The 21,012-nt window shown below is 36.5% G+C and overlaps 1 protein-coding gene across 4 annotated transcripts in view; it reads right to left on the bottom strand.

The window, feature by feature from the left end:
* Window positions 1-17,208: 17,208 nt before the first annotated feature.
* LOC150105147 (inactive fucosyltransferase B-like) overlaps window positions 17,209-21,012 on the bottom strand; it is a 124,697-nt gene continuing 120,893 nt past the window's right edge. For all 4 annotated transcript variants that reach the window (XM_090395508.1, XM_090395506.1, XM_090395509.1 and 1 more), the window contains exon 2: window positions 17,209-18,627. In XM_090395508.1, coding sequence (XP_090251634.1) covers window positions 17,318-18,556 — 1,239 coding nt within the window. In that variant the 5' untranslated portion in view covers window positions 18,557-18,627 and the 3' untranslated portion in view covers window positions 17,209-17,317. The remainder of the gene's footprint in view (window positions 18,628-21,012) is intronic.

Here is a 21,012-nt window from a genome sequence, read left to right as displayed (position 1 = left end):
GATTAGATGCTTCAAAGCATCATATGCTCGGCAGGTTTTCGATATGATTTGTGCAATGGTTGAGGATTCTGTTGATGTTGGAGTCATGGAATGCTGGAAATCATTCACAATTGCAGATGCAATTGTATTCATCAAGGGAGCAATGAACGAATTGAAATCAGAAACGGTAACTGCACGTGGAGAGTGATTTGACATATCGTCAAATCACTTTCCACGGAAAATAGATGGAGAGTGATTTGACGATATGTCAGGAGAAGAATTGAATGATTGCATAGATGGACATCGTGAGGTGCTCACTAACGAGAAGTGGAAAGATCTTGCAAAAATTTTCCACGATATTTCAAACGGCTCAAAGATTAAAGGAACAGATAATGGATTATGATTCAATGATGGAGCGCAGCATAAAAATTATTCGCACAACAACAGAAGCTTTGAGACTTTGCAGAACCTGTTTACTGAATTCAAGAGACAAAAACGGCAGCTTCCAATAACAATGTTTTTTGAAAAGTCCACAAAGCTTCTACTTTCGATGATCCTCAGCCGTCCACATCATTTGCTCAGTAGGCAAGCAAGCATCCGACTGCCAAAGATTCGGGAGATGAATAAATATGTAGCTGTGCACAACGAGGTGTGCTGATCTCAGTCGATTTCCCCTAATAAGAATAAAATGTTAAGATTTTATTAACAATTACATTTTCATTAGCATATTTTCTCATTTCGTTCTACATAATTACGTGGGTTAAATTTTATTTGTCTAAAGATGAAGTTTTTTTTGAATGAGGCAATTTTTTCGGTTTGCCACTTCACCCGTACTACTCAGGGGTGCTTTCTACCGCATTTGGGCACACGTCTTTAGAATCTCCTCGTAGATTCTAAGGACGTAAAAATTGTTTCATGATAATTTTAAATAAATATGTAAGTTGAAGAGCAGTGGAATGTGTGCCCAAATGTGGTAGAAAGCACCCCTGAGTACTACGGTTGAAGTGATAGTCTAGAAATTACCCCATTTAATAATAAAAAAAAACTCCTTTTATTATTATTTATTTAGCCATACAATTTAGTGTATACATTATATATTAACTACATAACATATTTACTAAAGAACCCTACAGTCCTAACGAGACTAAGTCAATTTACTAATAATTTCCTGCTTCAATTTTGCTATATATACTGCATGTGCAAAAATCTTGGTCTCACTAGTGGTTCGCTACTATCCGCGGAAGACGATGGAACCAAACCCCCGGATATGGGGGCTACTGTATATAAAATTACTTGGTAACTTTAACAGATATATGGAAATTAAAAAGTTTGAATGACTAAACACCGAGAATAGTAAAGAATGGGTTTAATAGGAACACTAATAGTTTTGTTGATAAAACAACTTCTTCAGGTGTCCAACTATAAAGAATTATATATATACACAAAAAACTACAGAAATATTACATAACAACAACAGATCTATTATAAACTGTAGTCCAGTTTAAAGTGGATTACGTGCTATAGTTCCAGCTGTATGTAACTGCGTGTGGGAGATATCGCGAGAGCGCCAGTACTGGACAGCAGAAATGTTTGCATCAGATAAATTGTAGTTGAGGCTACTATTCATGTGGGTTGAATCGAGTAAAATTTCTTTGGAGTCGAGAATATGTCTCTGAAGTTCATTATATAACACATGTATGTTTGAAGTTTGAAACCAGTCTATAAGATGTTGGCGGCCTTCGTCGGAGTTTATTGAAAAAAGGACGTGGCTGGAGAGAGCGCTAGCTCGGGTTCTGTTGTAGGAAATATCTTTGCTGTGTTCCTCAACACGGAAAAGGATAGATTTATCAGTCTGACCGTAGTAAGGTTTTCCACATTTACAAATAATCTTGTAAACTCCTGGGTACTGAAGAAAGTGATGTTTTTCTTTAGGCCGACTGAGGATGGAACGCAGTTTAGGAAACGTAGTGAAACATGTTTTGATGTTGAATTTCTTAAGAATTTTAGCCAGTTTGGGAGACAGGGAACTCACAAAAGGCAAAGAGATATACGCTCTTGGGGAAGAGTCTTCCGTAGTAGGTTGACGATTAGGGAAAAGAAATTTCTCAATATTTTTTTAGAGAGAGAGAGACCATTGTTGAGAAAGGTCCTTTTTAGAAAATTAAGTTCATTTTGAAGTTCTATCTCTTCGAATAATAATGATCTGGCTCGATGTGCCAGGGTGGAGATAATGCCAAATTTCTGTGAAGGATAGTGATAGGAGGATGCATGAAGGGTATCTGTCATGAAGGTATAAGATCAAAGCACCTTATGGTAACTTGTATTGGTAAAATATTTATAAGCTCAGTATTACTTAAACCTTAGTATTTCTTAGCCTGGCTCCCACTGATGAGACCTCAATAAAGGTCGAAACCGGTCTGGGTAGTGGCCCCTTGCCTCTAATACATAGCATCATATCTCCTCTAGGAGATGTGCTTTGCATTAAGGGCAAATATTAAGAATAGTGATCAGAGCTTATTCTACTTTTACCACGAGTTGCCTTGGACTTGCACTACGTGCAGGGTCAGCTAGACTTGCAACACTTGCAGGTGCAAACTTGAATGACTTGTCTGTTTGCTTACTTGGGAAATGGAGTAAAAAAAAAAAAAACAGGTTTACTACTCAAAACAATTAGGGGATATTTTAGTTTAGAAAAATCTCCACCTTTCTTACTTCTCCTAAGGACAAGCTTCCACATCTTAATCATCCAGGTGTCTACTAGATTCCGTGCTCTTGTGGATTATCTTATTTCGGACAAACGGGAAGATCTTCCTCTATTCGGCTAGAACACCACCAATCTTATATTGAATACTTTAAACCTGAAGAATCTGGACTTGCAGAACATGCCATCTTCACTAGACACAGAGTTCATTGGAGAAAGACAAGAGTTCTTCACAAAAGTCAGTTTCTCATGGAACGCCTTTATAAAGAAACATGTGAAACTCTACTTCATTCTCCTAACTTAAACAGATCCGGCGGCTTACCTCTATCCCCTTTATGGGAGATAGTACTTTACAAATCAGCTAATCTTTCCTAACTTTTTATTGTATTGATTTATTATTATTTTTTTATTATTTTTATATTTAGGAAAGTTATTGACCTTTTTAGTTATCTTACACCAGCTACTTAGGTGGCGCTTTTTGGAATTGTCAGTTATTGTTTAATTTGAGCTTAATGTACTGAAGATGCCTGTGACACACAGGCGAAAATTATACTATTAAATAATCTTTGTACGTGAGTTTTTTCCGTTATTAATTTTGTATCGATATGTCTACTCACGGTATACCTCTTTTAAAACTTATTTTAGTTTCTGCCGGATTATTATAAATAAATTTCTGCAAATAATTATAACTATTGGGTATTTTATACATGAATAAATATTTCTTACTTATGGAAAGGGTGTAATTGATGAGATATTGTTTAAATAATCGGTTTCATTTTTTACAAATTTAACAAATTTTACATTTTAGCGTGAAATCATTTTAACAAGAATAGCCAAAAACGCTTTTGTTAATTTTTAATAGGGCGTATGGTCTCCATTAACTACGGTACATCTTGATTGCATGGACCGGATAAGATGATCAAACAGTTCTTGTGGGATATTTCCCCACTCTTCTGTAAGAGCAATTTCCAGGTCTTGAAGCGATCGTGGCGGCACCAGTCGAGCAGAAACGCGCCTACCTAAAGCATCTCAGGCATGTTCGATTGGATTACAATTCGGTGAACAGACAGGCCAGTCGATTCGTTCAATACCTTCCTCATACCACTCTTGTACCAAATTTACACTGTGTGGACGAGCATTGTCATCCATAAAAATGAATTCTTGGCCAATTGCAGCAGCATGTGGACGAACTATAGGTTCCAAAATCTCATCGCGATATCTTTGGGCTGTTAAGGAACAGTTTATGATAAAATAGAGATCAGTATGGTCACCTATACTTATCCCATACCATCAAACTCCCACCTTGATGTTGGGGTCTTTCACGAAAAAACTGTGGATTATTTCTTGTTCCACTTTCACGCCATATCAAGATACGTCGGCTATCTGGTTGCAGACTGAAGCTGGACTCGTCACTAAAAAGTACACAAGCCCAATCCTCATTTGCACAATTGCGGTGTTCCTGTGCCCAAATTCTTCGGGCTCTTTTATTTGCAGTAAGAGGAATGCAAACCATTGGTCTTCGAGCATATAAATCTATGGCATGAAGACGATTTCGTACTGTGTGTGTCGATACCAGCCTCCCTGTTGCTGTGGCAAGTTCGCTTCGAAGCTTTGTTGCGTTAAATGGTCGATTTCTTCTGACAATGACAAACACTGATAGTCTGTTGGAGTTGTTGTAGATGGGCAACTTTGACCTTGTTTTCGGCAGACATTTCCCCGTCTCCAGAAAGCGATTCCAAAGTCGCGAAATTACGCTTTGAGATACATGACACGCTCGAGCGACAACTTACTGCGTTAACAAAATAATAGGTGGTGACACAAGTTTCCAGTTGAAGTGATAATTGTGCACTGTGGAAGTGAGCGCAACAAGCCACGCTTACACCCTCCCCATACATGCTAATACGGCTGACACGTTTCAACAAGTCTTAACATGATTTTGTACTTGAGTGTTCTACAGTGTTGTATATTAAGAATATTTTAAAATAAATATGTTACATTTGTAAATTATTTTTATAACTTTATAATTTACAAGAAAGCCAAAATATCCCTAATTGTTCTGAGCAATTTGTATCTATCCAGTAGCGCTCAGGATTTAATCTTGTATGTGTGGGGGGGGGGAGTTGAGTAGACGATTTGAGAATACACACTACGCATCGCATACGACCTATGACTGAGCATCTGCAATGATCGCTTATTAATAAAGCCTAACATCTTTTTTGCTACTTGTATATGATATATACATCATAAGTAGTATAGAAATCGAAGACACGGCACAACATAAATAAGAAATAATTAATTTTAATTAAGAAAAGATTTTGGAAATTTTTTAGTGTTTTTTTTTTCCTATTTCTTTAGAGGGGCCAAGGCCATTAGCACCCCCTCTCGGTGCGTCAATGTATCTCTCTCTCTCTCTCTCTGAATATATATATATATATATATATATATATATATATATATTAGGCTTTATTAATAAAAATTTCTGGATGAGAGAAAAATGTGAAAGGTCCTTTTTATCTTGGTTCTACTACACATAAAGATGCCAAGAAAATATGTACTTGGTTTTTAATTCTTTTCTCATCCAGAGATTTTTTATTAATGAGGAAACTATCCTACGTTTTATATTAATAAATCTGTGAATCTTTCTGAATAAAAAATAAGAACGCCATCTATGAGTTGGGCACCAAATTCTCATTTTTCATTCTCAAATAAGTAAAGGTAGACAAGCGGGAAAATATTCTGCTGCTTTGAGTATCACAATTAGGGATGGTGTCTCTGAGTCCATTTATATTATAATTGTTACTATTACTTGACACCTTCAAGAATTCACCCCCAGAAGGATAGCAAATAAAATAATAATAAAAAAAATCCACAATCGACTTCCTCCACTATTTAATCCATCTTGTGCACACAACAGCGCAGTTCACCATCTACAACCCACTAACAGCATTTTTTATTTGTAAACTCCGTGGATTCTCATGGCCGATTTGTGTCTATTATTACTATTCGTGACACCTCCAAGGAGTCCGAAGACTCATCGCGGAAGGATACCTACAACTGTCTCAACCACTACACCGAACCTCTACTACGAATTAGACTACGAATAGTCTATACTATCGTTTGTTTGATTCAAACGTCAGTAGAATAAATTATCATGTGACATGCGTCACATGACAAGCCCATGGCACTATAGTTTCTGCTTACATGTATTAAATGGCTAATCGTCAGTATAGTTTGGGCTGTCGGCAGTCAAATATTGTCAATGAATATTACAAAAATCAAGAGAGAAATATTGTAGATATTTTAGAGCTCCGAAGCTCTAGTTAATATATGAAGCGCAAAAGTTATTTCTTATAAGTGTGACCATTTATTTCACCACATTCTAAATAACAGTGAGGTAAGGACCAACACCATGTGTTTCGAATAAAAGTAATAACACTAATTCAGTGCTGTGCATATTTTTTTTAAAATCATAGTTTTTAATTTAACGCTAACGTGTGTCCTAGCTGGAAAATTTCAGGACAGTATTTCAGGTAAGTCAGTTACCTGCGAGAATAGAGTTTTAACTAACTACAAATAAATATTATATTTAATCACATGATTCACCATCTTGCAGCTACAAGTTATAAATAACAATCTCTTTTTTGAAGTGTCCCTACTTTTAATTTTCGTTCTGCTCTACAAGGCAAACGTTTGAAAAGATACTGAGAAAAAGGATATCTAGAGCTTAGAGTTAGGTTAACGATAAAATAACTGGTTCCATACGAGTATATACAATGACGTTTTTTGCTTAAATATCTTGACACATAATCACGATAAGATTCTCGTTGTTTTATTTAGAACAAGCCCCATTCTTTTCTGCTCTTTCAATTTTTTTTTTTTTTTGGCTGTTATACATTATCGAACTGAACACAACGAACGTCAACTTCCGTCACTATTGCAGTAACTGACCTAATATCGTCTGCCAAAGCTTTGACGAAGAAACGCGAGCTGCGACTATAAAGTGATTACGTTGCGCTATGTGATACCGTGCGAACTGTCACGCATCTTCGTGCATGGAATATTCTGAGCATTTTCCGCTTGGGTTAGCCACACGATACACCCCAGCTACCGTCGTTAAAAACACAATGGAGTCAGCATAGAGAATAGCGGTTATTTTAAATACCATCGCTCGAAGAAGCTTTGAGATAAATAAAATCCAATCAGGAATTGAAAATTCTTATCAATTGAATTGAAGTGAACTCGATCATCATATAGTAAAGAAACAACGAACACCTGTTAAAAAAAAATTCCAATTAAAGTTAGTTTGGATCGTTAAATGATTACGTAATAATTTCTATGTTAAATATATTTTTAAAAATCGCCAGATTCTTTACATATCACTCGTTATTACTTTATAAGTTCTAGACGACAAAGTGCTTGAAGTTGAAATTTTTTATATTTTTTATTTACTTTTTTTTTTTTTTTTGCTATCCAAGTAAAATGAGAATGCAATAAAGCTTATTTATAGTCTAGTTATGCCACAATGTCTAGCGATGGGATTTTCGATTTTTTTCTTCTTCTTATTTTAGAGATCTTGTATTGCTAATTATTAACTGGATTCCTTATGCTATCGGCGTTTTAATATAAAAAAAATCAGGATATATGACAGCAGGGTAAAAAATTATTTTTTAAAATCGGTTCAAGTTCCCAGAAAGATGAATTGTCCTTGGAAGTTGAACAAAAGTGTGGTTAGCAGGGATGTAAGGAGTAGATTTTTGTTTGGAGGATAAATTAGTAATTAATATCGTTTAGGACGGTTCCCAAGAAATATACTGGAACTGAATAGAGATGACTGATTTTAACAATGAAATTATAACTGAAGTGAGAGTGATTTAAACATAAACGAATGGAAGATATTTGGTGTGGATTTAATTTACATCGCAAAGAGATTGGTTGTTGCTGTTAGACTAATTTCCTTTATTTGTAAGCATATAACAAATCTATTACGCCACTGAAAGTGACCTCGTACAAACACTTTGAACCCACCCTTCTAGATCATAAAAGGCCAACCTTGATTACAAATTGGCTCCACCGAATTTCGAATGGACCTTTCGATGAATAAGAGGAAAGCGTTCATATGGGGAGGTAGTACAGAATTTAATAAAGTTTTGAAACAATGGTATTTAAAAAAAAAAAAAATTAACAAGAAATTTAAACATCCACACCCTAGTTCTTAAGGTCACATAGGTAACGTTGTCATTAACAGCCACGTCGGGAAAAGAAAATAAAGGTGACCTCTATTCTAGGCCGTAAATGCAGCTCATTTGATATGCGATATATTTCCGGTCAAATTGTTAAGTCCCAGGAAAAATAACTGATTTAAGAACCGCTAGCATGTTTGAAATGCTTTGGTAGTTAAGCCGTTTTATTAAAGCTATACAGACTGCAGTATAAATCAAAGTTATTACTTGAACAAAAGCTGTGTTGGCTTCAATTGATGAAATATTTAATCGTATTTCATCACACTTATTTCAGACTTTGAGGATTGTCATCATGTAGCCTGCAAGCATACGATTAGACCGACTGCTCGAACGTTAAATGGCGTTGAAAGCAGTAAACTTAGCTGTGAATAATTTAAGACACTGATCGTTCATCACATTAATGTTATGGGTGCTTTACCGGTTTCGCTCTAGTGCAGTTAAGTTCCGTACGGTCACAACACTGTTATTAGAGTACAGAAATTACTCCGTAAAAGGTAGATTGAAAACATGGTTACTTTGACATTCTAGATTACTGTAATTAATCATCATGAGTACAACGTGATTTGGCAATATGCCGTTTAGCTCCTGAAGATTTTTTTAAAGATCCGTTGGCCTACTTGGAATGACTAGCACAAGTGATTTATGACAATGAAAAACATTAAAGAATTCAGACTACTTTTGTAATAATTCATGGCGAGAGAAAGTTCAAATAAGCTTTTGAATAAGCAATAGTTTAATCAAGCTTATAGCGTGAGCCTTCACGATCGACAGTTTAAAGCCTACGATCTGATTATGAAAGAAACTTTCCACTTACCCATAATTGCATTTAAAAAGATAAATAATACGATAAATGGTAGCTCCACTTAGCAGTGAATGTCAAATTATTATTATTATTACGGACGACTCCAAGGAGTTCTTAGACTCATCGAGAGAAGCCCTAAACATCATGTTCTTCACAACTATTCGACATTCATTCACCGTCATGGCACCTACAACAGACTCTGGCAACTTATTCCACTCATTCACGACTCTAAAAGTAAAAAACCCAGCTCTAACACCCTTACTAACCACACTTTTGCCCAGCTTCCACGGATGTCCCCCACCACCAGTCCTGTTTTCAAAAATATCCTCTGAATTAATCATATAGAAACCGTTCAGCAATTTGAATGTCTCAATCATATCTCCCCTTTTCCGCCTATCAACCAATTTCTGCAACCCACAAATCTTCAACTTGGTTTCATAAGGTTCATTCCATAGACCTGCTATCATCATGGTCACTTGCCTCTGGATCCTCTCAACCTCCTCCCCAACAAGAAGAAACCTAGGTGACAAAATCTGAGCACAGTAGTCGAGATGGGATCTTATCAAGGCTCGATACAGAGGAATAATAACTTGCTTATCTCTGCTCGTCAAAGTATTCTTCAGCATCCAAGTGATTTGATGAGCTGATTTAGCCAGTTTTTCAATGTGCCCCCTAAACTTCAACTCCCTATCCATCAACACTCCCAAGTCCCTGGCCTCATCAATCTCCTGGAGTACAGTTCCACCAATGCGATATACTGCTGCTAATCTTTTCACCCCAAAATATATAACCTTACATTTAGCCACATTGAATTGACATCCATTCTCCTTAGCTCAGACCTCCAATCTATCCAAATCATCCTCAAAATTTTGACATCATCTGCATTCACTATTGCCCTACCCAACTTTGCATCATCAGTGAACAAATGAACCGTTCTTCTCAGATCCTTCCCTATATCGTTAGTGAACAAATTAAACAGCAGTGGTCCAAGAACAGAACCCTGCGGCACAGGCCATCTTTTGGACTCTACTCCTGAGAAAACTACTTTCTGGTATTTCTCCATCAACCACCCTGCTATCCATCTCACCAACCCTATATCCATTCCCATATGTTGCAGTTTAAGGATTAGAATTCCATGTGGTATCATGCAAAGGCCTTAGCCAGGTCAAGCAGTATCACTGTAAACCCATTAGCCTTATCCAATTAACAATGGCTGCGGTTATCCTGCAGTAACACCGTTTATTTACTGCATAATAAATGAAATTTGTCTCGTTTCCAAGTGTGGAGGTACCCTAAGTACGTGTAGTCGAAATGGTTTATAAGAGAGGACCTAATTAGGTATAAAATTTCGAATGTCTGCTTGAATTTGCGGCGTAATTTTTGAAGGCAGAAAAAAAAAAATCATTTCGGTTTGTTCTAAGATTCTTGAAACTTGACTTGTATTTTTTTTCTTTTCGACATATCTGATATGTTCTGCCATGCATATTTTTCAAGAGCGTCTCGTTGTCCATTATAACCGATACTACAAGAACAGTAAATTTTGTACCCAGTTTAGAAGGGAGGATGTAGTAGTATACGCGGACGCCAAACTTTGCATAGACGAAGGGAAAGACTACCTTTATTTTGCTACCTTAATATTTTTGATATTTGGTCGGGCACGCCGTGGATAACATGTGCCAAACACCGCCTTCCTATTCTGGACCATTACCAAAAAGGAAAATTGACCCACCCTCCTAATTTTTTTTTTTTCATTTTTTAAAAATTAATCTTGTTTAGATCTGCCGGCTCTTAAATTTTTTCACTTCTCAAATTTCAGTCTGAAATCTTGCAACTTTTTTTTTTTTTTTTTTTTGGGGGGGGGAATAAAATTTTCACTCATTTTTTTAAATTTTACAAAAAAGATAACCTAAGAACTGACAAACTCAGACAGAAACGCTTTTTCAGGTTGCCGTCTTGTTCTTATTACTGATGTAATATTTTGATAGCACTTATGACAATGAAAGCAGATAAGATGTAAGATGGCAGGGCGAGGGGAAATACCATAGGTTCTCGTAATCGCTTAGCTGGTTGGCCTAGTAGTCAACATATCTGCTCTCCAACCAACAGACTCTGGACTTGAATCTCATGTGGGTAGATATTTGGTGAATTGCTTTGGGTGGGAGATACATTATCGGCAGTGCGTGACCAATATCCTGTTTATTGGAAAACTAAAAAACAGCTTTAAAAATAAGTTCCATATTCGATGTCTAGTTTCCGGATTATCCAACTGCGATCCAAATGTACTATAGAAGGATTTCGCAGACAGGATTACAATTCTAATAAAACGAGTATAGCAAACTCAGTGTATATATTTTTAATGTGAATGCGCCCACTTCTAAAGGGTGTCCCAAAATTCACGCAAGATTTAAATTTAGCGCCATTTGTGCGATAAAGAGAATGCCAACGAGAAAAAAAAAGACAGCTGACAGTTCAGGGTTATTAAAAATGGAGCGCTACACGAAAGAACAACGCATTTTCATTGTTGAGCAATATTTTAAAAATAATGAAGGTTTGACAGCTACAGTTCGCAATTTTCGTACAAAATATGGTCGGAATAGTGATTTAACTTCATCAACTGTGAAAAGGAAACTGGATCAATTAGTGATCTTATACACTCTCGCCGCCCTTCAACAGAAAACATCGAAACAGTTCGTGAGAGTGTTGCTAAGAGTCCAGGAACATCAATTCGGCACCGTGGTCATGAATTGGGCATTTCGAGAAGCTCTCTACAGCGTATTCTCACGAAAGATTTGCATCTTTATGCTTACAAAGTTCAATTGACTCAAGAACTGAAGCCTGCTGACCACACACAGCGAAGAGAGTTCGTTGAATGGATTATGGAACAACAAATGGATGCTTATTTTTCGAACAAAATCATCTTCAGCGATGAGGCTCATTTTCATCTTGATGGCTTCGTTAATCGACAAAATTGTCGCATTTGGGGTTCAGAAACATGAATGATTGTTGAGAAACAAATGCATCCACAACGTGTCTCTGTTTGGTGCGGATTTTGGGCTGGAGGCATCATCGGTCCATTCTTCTTCGAAAATGCGGCTGGTAAGGCAATAACAGTTAATGGTGCTCGCTATCACGACATGCTAATCCAGTTTTTTGTACCTAAATTGCAAGATATGGATGTGGACGACATGCGGTTTCAACAAGACGGTGCCACATGCCACACAGCCCGAGAAACAACTCAATTACTTCATGAGTCATTTCCTGGTCGTGTAATTTCCCGTTTTGGTGATCAGAATTGGCCGACCAGATCATGTGACTTAACGCCGTCGGACTTTTTTCTTGGGGTTTTTTGAAATCTAAGATTTTTACCAAGAAGCCCACGACCACCCACGCCTTGAAGGAGGAAATTGAGTGCTGTATCAACGAAATTCAGCCACATTTATACAAAACGGTCATGGAAAATTTCGACAAAAGAGTGCATATGTGCCAGAAAAGCCGTGGAGGCCATTTACCCGATATGCTATTCCATGCATAACCCTATACTGTATACTTCATGAATCAATAAGAAATTACAAGTTTTAATTAAAAAACTGTGTTTTCTATCAAAATTACTTCTTGCGTGAATTTTGGGACACCCTGTATTTAGCCAACTTTAAAAAGAATAATAAAAATGATAACGTTAATTATGTTACAAATGCAGTCTCTGTATATAGTGCTATTTTCTTGCAGCCCCCCCCCCCCAACACATGGTATTGCCACATATAGCTCACCATGACCAAATCAATCAAATTTCAAGTCGACACCAGTAACTTGGGAAGAACTATTCAAGGCATAACACACCACAGTCAAATTATGACAATTCCCATTATTTCCCAATCTTCTATCACAATCCACAAGGCAGAACTCGTAGCGTGGTAAAAAATCACCATGTTTAGCTGAAGATGCGTAAATATACTTCATTTAAAGTTGCCGATCGTCATGGGAAATGATCTGACAGACTTCGAAGAAAGGCCTGATTGTAGGGTGGCAGTATCCAGGAAACTGTCAATATTGTAAGCTGATAGCTGAGTCTAGTTAAGTTGTTTCAAGAGTGTCAGGATACTGGCCAGAAGAGCAGTTATGAGGTCCCCACCTCTTCTTAATGCTTGTGGTGAACAGAAGTTTCCCCAGCCTTGTGCAAGCTCAGAAGAAAACTGTGGGAACAGTTGACTATAGAATTTAACAAAAGATGAATGGCAGCATTTCCCAGACCACAATCTAATGTATCGCCCTCAGTAGAGACCTTCAAAGTAGGCACCCAGTCAAGTCTTATCACTGTATGTCTTGTCTACAGGTTGCATCTAAGAAATGTCACCGAACCACTGAAAACTGTACTTACCGTTTTCAGATGAATTTTGTTTCTAGTTATGTTGTGTGGACAGCAATCTGGGAAGAGGCACCAGCTTAAAATGTCCTGGCCTAGCAGGAGGCAGCAGCATTATGGTGGGGATGATTTCCTTTCTGAGAACCTCTTGAAGCTCTAATACCCCAATAAACTGGACTATGAATGCCACTAAGTACCTATCCATTGCATCAGATCAGGTACACCCCCATTATGGTAACCATCTTCACAGGTGCATTCAATCGCTGTGCCACGTTGTTTGAGAACAGTTTGCCAAACATGATAGGGATAGTAATAGTAACTCCAGGAGTTACTATGGTTGCCAAATTCACTAGATTCAAATCTCAGTGAGCATCTCTGGAATTATGTGGATTAAGAGATCCTGCATCCCAAATGATTGCAGACCCACAGGAAACAATCCTGTGATGTGGTACTCCTCCCTCTGCAAATACTTGAATGCCTTATAATCAATGTCTCTCCATGAAACAAGAGTTCTGGCAGCAATATGGAGGAGATCTATGAATTACTAGTATAGTAGTCATATTTTGACTGAGTAGTATATACATACATACTTAGTTAATCCTCCTCACTCCACCTGGGAGCATAGCTCTTCCACCATCATTTTCCACCAGACTCTGTTTTTTTGCTTCTGCTTTTATTTGGTTCCAGTTTATTATTAATATTTGTTATTTCTTTCAGTATTGTTCTATTCCATGTCTTCTTTTCTCGTCTTCTTTTACCCTGTGGGTTCCAATCTAGAGCCTGTTTTACTATTATCTTCTTTCCTCAACACATGCCCCAACCATCTCCATTTCCTTTCGCGTATCTGTTGCAACATGGGTATCTGGTTTATTCTCTGCCATAGTTCTTGGTTTGATATTTGTTTTGGCCAATATATTCCCAGTATCATTCTTAAACACTAGTTTAGGAACTGGACATTGTTAACTGTCTTTTTGTTTAACATCCATAATTCTGATCCATACATTAGTATTGTCTTTACATTTGAGTTAAATATTCTCATTTTAGTTTTTATAGACAAATTGTTTTTCCAAATAAGAATTTGTTGAAAGTTGAATAAGCCAGCTGTTTCCTATTTATATCTTCAGTAGTTCCTCCTTTTATTGATACTATTGAACCAAGGTATATAAATTGTTCTACTTCTTTAAGCAGTATTTCTTCTATTGTTGTTTATTTTGCTTTGCATTTATTTTCATCAATATTGTTTTATTTTTATTTATCCTAAGACCAACTTTTTTTGTGGCTGTTTCTACAAGTGTTGTTTTTTGTTCTATATGTTGGTGCTTCTGTGAAGTAAGCAGATATCATCTGCAAAATCTAGATCGTGGAGTTGGTTTTGAAGTAACCATTGTAATCCTGTATTTCCATGAGATGCTTTTCTCATCACCCAGTCTATGACAATTAAAAACATAGTAGGGGAGAGTATACAACCTTGCCTTACTCCTACCTTTATTTTAAATGGTTCTGAGAGAGTATTTCCATGTATTACTTTAATTTCAAAATCTTCATACATTTTTTTAATTATTCTTATTTTTTCTTGGAGTCCATAATGTCTAAGTAATTTCCATATGGAAGATCCGTTTACACTGTCGAAAGCTTGTTCAAAATTGATAAAATTTAAATAAGCTTGCCTGCCATTCCAATGATTGTTCTATGATGATTCGTAAAGTAGCAATGTGGTCGGTGCATGATCTATTGGCTCTAAATCCTGTCTGTTCTGGTCTTAGTTGTTTTCCTATTTCTATTCTTTCTAGTACTATCCTTGCTAGTATTTTACTTATAACACTCAGAAATGTTATACCTCTCCAATTTTTGCATTCAGATAGGTTCCCTTTTTGGATAATTTAACCAGTAATCCAGTATTCCATTCCTTAGGCCACTCTTCTTTCTGCATATCTCATTTAGTGAGGGATATAATATCTCTGCTATAAGTTTTGGATTTGCTTTTAGTATATTGCCTGGTATGTTGTCTGCTCCCAGTGCTTTACCTGTTTTGATCTGAGTTATTGCTTTTGTAATTTCTATTATTTTGTTCAAATTTATATCTAATGATGCATTTTGTTCATTTAATTCTAGGCTCTGGTCACCATCAGTCATTTCTTGAAATTTCTCAAAGAATTCCACCCATCTATTTATCTGTTCTTTTTCATTTAATAATACTTTTCCTTCTTTATTGTATATAGGAACTATCCATTTGTTTCTCTTTCCCATTTAATTTCCTTGTAATATCATACAACTTTCTAGTATCATTTATTATTATTATTATTTGACACCTCCAGGGAGTCCAAAGACTCATCGAGGAAGAGTGTGCCAACAGCATCGAACGATTGGTCCCCTTCCAATTACTAACTGTGCTCAAACTTACTTAACTGAGCCATTAGTAGCAGAGGCTCTACCAATCGACCAACTTTTGCCATGCAGCATCCTCTGCCTCTTGTGCTAGATTCTCTATGTATTTTCTTTTATCATTTATTGCACTTCTTTTTATTTCTTTGTTAGTTGCTCTATATCTTTCTGCTTGTTCTTGTTCAACATTTTCACCAATCTGTAACAGTTTCTCTTTTATTCTATCTCTCAACTCTATTTTTAATTTGGTGTTTTCTGATATCCATTCCTTGTCTGTATTAGTTCGAAATCCCAATATCTTTTCTGATGTGCTTATTAATATTAAACGGCTGAACTGGATATGGGTAATGGGTTTACAGTGATACTACTGGACCTTGCCAAGACCTTTGACAGGATACCACATGGAACCCTAATCAGTAAACTGGAGCAGACGGGGATGGATATAGGATTGGTGAAATGGATAGGAGGGTGGTTGATGGAGAGATACCAGAGAGTGGTTTATTCAGGAATGGAGTCTAAAAGATGGCTTGTGACTAGTGGTGTGCCGCAGGGCTCTGTTCTTGGACCGCTATTTTTCAATTTGTTATTATTATTTGGGGAAAGGATCTGAGAGGAAGTGTTCACTTGTTTGCTGATGATGCAAAGTTGGATAGAGCAATTGTGAGTGCACAGGATGTCAAAATTTTACAGGATGATTTGGATAGTTTGGAGGACTCTGGAAAACTCTATAATATTCTGGAAAAATGGATGTCAATTTAATGTGGCAAAGTGTAAGGTTATGCACTTTGGGGTGAAAAGAATAGCAGCAGTATATCACATTGGTGGAAGTGTACTCCAGGAGATTGATGAGGCCAGGGATTTGGGAGTGTTGGTGAATAGGGAATTGAAGTTTAGGTTTGCGCATTTATTTAAAAAGGATGCACAGAAGCACTTTTACACCACCCAAACTTAAACCAGAATGACTGCCTCTATTGTCAAGATTTGGGAGAGTCATCCCCCCCCCCTCCATTTTTTTTTAATATAGTGCTGTGTCATTCACTGATTTACCTAATTATTAATTAGATTGTAAATTTTTTTTAAAATTTACAATCACTTAAATTTTAGCTTCTTTGATTGTAATCACCCATAGGGCAGAAAGGCATGTGGCTCAGCTCTGTAAACAGGATTAACATTCTTTGTTCTAGCTTCACCTTGTGTTTATGTTGATGTACTGATGATGGCCAGTTATTTTTTGGTCCAAACATTCACAATAATAAAAACCATTTATTCTTTTGAATACTTGTGTCTAATAAAGAGGACTTGAAGACTGACTGAAGGGGTGAATGGGTTGCCAGTTCATTCTTGCCTCATACACCATAGAGCTAAAAATGGAAACATACCAAGCACACTGTTTTTTTTTTATCGCCGAACTAAGAAACATTTGTAACTGACAAGCTAAGTGAAAAACGATGTTTTTTTTTCCCTCCCAGTAATATCATCTTCATATTGGATTTCATATTCAAGATTCATGACAACGTACAATATAAAACTTGAGTTTCATCAATCCATTACTAACTGAAGCTGCAATTTATCCAAAAAGTGCAGGTCATGGCATAAGCTGACCTTCTAGTTAGAATTCAATATTTTTATTCTGCATGCTTCAATTAAAATTTTTTGGATGGAATTATGCATTTATCAATTGGTTCCAAAATGTTTTTATCTCAATTAACTGTAAGATCGAAACAACAAAATATTCCAACGGAAAAAAAAAATTTAATGAAGCTCTGAAAAGTTATCACAGCATAAAAAAATGCACAACAGTCAAATGATATAAATATATAAATACATGTAAAGTTCAAATGTGTAAACACTGTTTATGGTGACTTTTTAGGCAGCCATGATGGTGGATGACAATCAGCTTTTGGGTTCCAGAATACTTCTAAGTGGTCATAGACTTTAGGAGAAGGATCATTAAAATTTAATGCCTCACATATTCTGCATAGATGTAAAGATGGAGAGCCAAAGTAACCATGTTCGTTCAGTATTTTGAAATGTTTCTTCCACTGGAAGTACTGATTATATGCAGTATCATTTTTATCCAAATAATTTAAATAATTTGCAAGATGTTTAGGAGATGCAAAATCATCAACATGAATAAACGAGTTCGGTGGGCATAGCTTTTCGTAGTCTTCACGGAAAGATCCCATCACGACAGGTACCACATCCTTTTCATATGCGTTCCACCACAACTTTTCTGTAATGTATTCACGACAGTTGGAGTTCTCAAAAGCAAGATAAAATTTGTAATCTCTTATAGGAAGACAGTCCCTAGTAAAATGTCCTGGACAAGTTAGCTTGCCACACTTTCCATATATATCTACAGATATATATTTTTGCATTTCTTTCACATACTCCCAACGGTGGTTTTTGCCACCACAATTACTACCGAGAATTGCAACCAGACCAGTTTTGAAGTTTGCATAATTGGGAAGCTTATCGACAACTGCACTTTCATTTGGAGAGAGACGAACTGTTCGTCCATATGGAACAGGAACATCCGAGTCACTGCGATAAGTCATACTCCAGTTGAAAAAACCATTATAATCTTTCATTTTATAAGTAGATGTCATCAAAAAAGTATGATGTGGAGATTCATCTGTAAAGAAGATCCAACGTTGATGTGGCAGCCTAACACGAGGAAGTCTATAAGGACCAAGAGTTCTGTGGAGGTGCACAAATACAGCATCACTAGTGTTAATAGTGCTATCATTGGTAGACACAATACAATTATTCACTGTACAGAACTCAAATGGATCTCTGTTAATATTACCATAGGAACGCTGAAACCTACGAAGCATGTGTTCACCATGTTCCCACAAAAGGATAGTGTAATTCTTCTCTTGGTGAGGCTTTTCACTGGTAACACTGTTTGCTAAAAACCGATGGGGTATATGCTGCATATCCCCAAACAGATTATGGTTGAAAGTAACGTGAGGAATCTGTCTGTTGTAAATGAATATAAATAGCAAGAAACTCACAGATAAAGCAAAGATCAACTTAAGCATATTGCCACGGAGGGATCTTGGCAGAGGAACAAACCGTAACCACTTCATTGTGATAACTTCCACAAATATAACATCATGGAATAGAGCTGTTGCAGAATCTCTGTAGCTTTAACAGGCAACTGAAAAAGAAGTATTAAAAAAATAATTACTTATAAATTTATCACCTAGGGGGGAAAAACAGGATTCATTATGGGAAGGATTTACCTATCAAACAATGCTCATCAAAAGCATGCTTTAAACTTTTTTTTTTTACTTTTTATTCTCACCATTTCCCAAGAAAAAGACCTGTGCTTTTTACATCATCCTTATATCCTTATAGAACTTCTAGTACAAAATCTTGCCAACTTCTCATCCACCAGATTCTAAAAGGTGGCATTCCCTCAATTTGTCCTCATGGTCATAATTTTAGAAACATTACATTATCTTATTTAATAAGCCGAAAGGCTATTTTACCGGCGAACATGTTAATAGAAAGGGGGATGGTAAATCCCTTAATGTTTTAATAGCCGGGTACAAAACTCCGATCGAAATCCATAGAGTTTCATGCCGAAAAAAAAAACTATCGGCAGGCCCCAAGTATAAATGATCACTTGGATAGTACAACACCAGGGCAACTCCATGCGAAGGTGGAGCAAGCTCCCTCACTAACTTTAATATTCTTTCATAATGTAAAACCCAGCTCCTAAGATTATATATATATATATTATATATATATATATATTATATATATATTAGTTTTACATTATGAGAAGAGGTCACTACCCAGACCAGTTTCAACCTTTTTTGAGGTCTCATCAATGAGTAGGTAGACCTGGAATATCAAGGTTTTAAGTGAACATGAACTTGCATACCTCTACTATCAAATTGCCGAAGTGGTGTACTCCTATATTTAATGTTAATTACTAATTTAATAAGCCGAAAGGCTATTTTACTGGCAAACATGTTAATAGAAAGGGGGATGGTAAATCCCTTACCATCCCCCTTTCTATTACATTATCTTAGTCAATCTTCTTCTAACCCTTCCCAAAATTCCTTCAAAACCAGGAGACCAAATCTTCAGGCAGTAAATCTATATAAGAGGGATGCTGTTGGTGGCAGGAATCTGGAGAAATTTAATTGGTACAAGATCTAATACAGAGAAACTAGATTATGATGGGGAGAAATGGAGATAATCTATGCATAAGAGCAACCATGTTATGTAACTATAATAAGAACATGCATTATCATGATGCACGAATGTGTGCTTATTCAGTTTTTGAACTTAAGCATATGCAAGGATATCTTCATAAGTTAGGTATCAGGCAAGAATAGAGATCTGTAAGTTGTCCAACTAGGTCATACAAACTACAAAGCGAGTATACAAAAAAGCATGCAGGCAACAATGTCCATGCACAAATGTCAGGAGTATCAGAAACAAAAGAGTACAGTGGGGTGCTGTAACAGACCTAGCAGATCAATTGCTAGTGAAGACAAAATGCATTACCAAATAAACATGTGCAAAACGAGTCATCATTGGTGACTAATTATTCATATATATTAGTATATAATATTCTAAATATTAGTATAATTATCCAAATAAAAATAATAGCAGTGGAATCTAATGAGAAGAATGAAACCAAATTTGAGCTGATGCGAGAACTTCCAGAAGCAATACATGGCAGAAGGAATTCTAAATTAGATTGATGATAGTGTCAGAGGAGATTTCAGTTATAGTTACAACCTCTAGCTGGTGGCAGTGATCATGTTGGAGTGACTTGGAAAGTGGTTGGTTTTTCTGAATGAGCATCCATAAAGGTTACATGTTGAACTACAAAGCAGGAAATTACACCCGAGGAGTATGCTAGGTTCTGTAGGAGGTTCTGGATTGAGTCAATGGTATCAATTGCTAAATGGCAGTGCATGGGAAGAATTTAAAAATAAAATGTAGTATCAGAATTTTTTCTAAATATGTATAGAAAACTAAGTGAATATGAAAAGAAACTGCCTCTCCAAGCAAAGACAACCCAAAAAAATTTGTTATGCTGCAAGTAAAAGAAAGAAGTATGAAATAACTGCCAAATGCAGATGGTATGTGGGTGGCAGACACAGAAGAGATTGCTAATTGCTAGTGGCTGATGATGATATCAGCATAGATGTTAGAAGTGTTCAGCTGAACTGGCTATTTCACTGACTCAGTATCTCTGGAGTGGTGGCAATGATTTTGGAAAAATTAACTCTGTCAACTCATTTCCACAGAGAAATGGGTTGACAGAGCATAAACGACAGCATGAGCTTACTAATGGAAGGTCGTGTGATTAGCTTGCTCACATTTTATAATAATGCTATGGCTGAATTAGATCAAGAAAATGGAACACTCTGGAAGATTGCTGCATAAAATTGGAATTGAATTATAATTCTCCTACCAAGAACAACCTCAAACTCTGAGACACATATCAATAGATTACTTCTTTCTCCATAAACACTCACCCACATATGGCACTACTGTGTTATAAGTCCTGCAACAT

This window comes from Typopeltis vanoorti, chromosome 7 (assembly GCF_054136105.1).
Source record: "Typopeltis vanoorti isolate ZY-2024b chromosome 7, IOZ_Tvanoo_1.0, whole genome shotgun sequence".
NCBI lineage: Eukaryota > Metazoa > Arthropoda > Arachnida > Uropygi > Thelyphonidae > Typopeltis > Typopeltis vanoorti.
The sequence above is the reverse complement of the archived record's forward strand: the minus strand, read 5'-3'. Positions and strand labels throughout refer to the sequence as shown.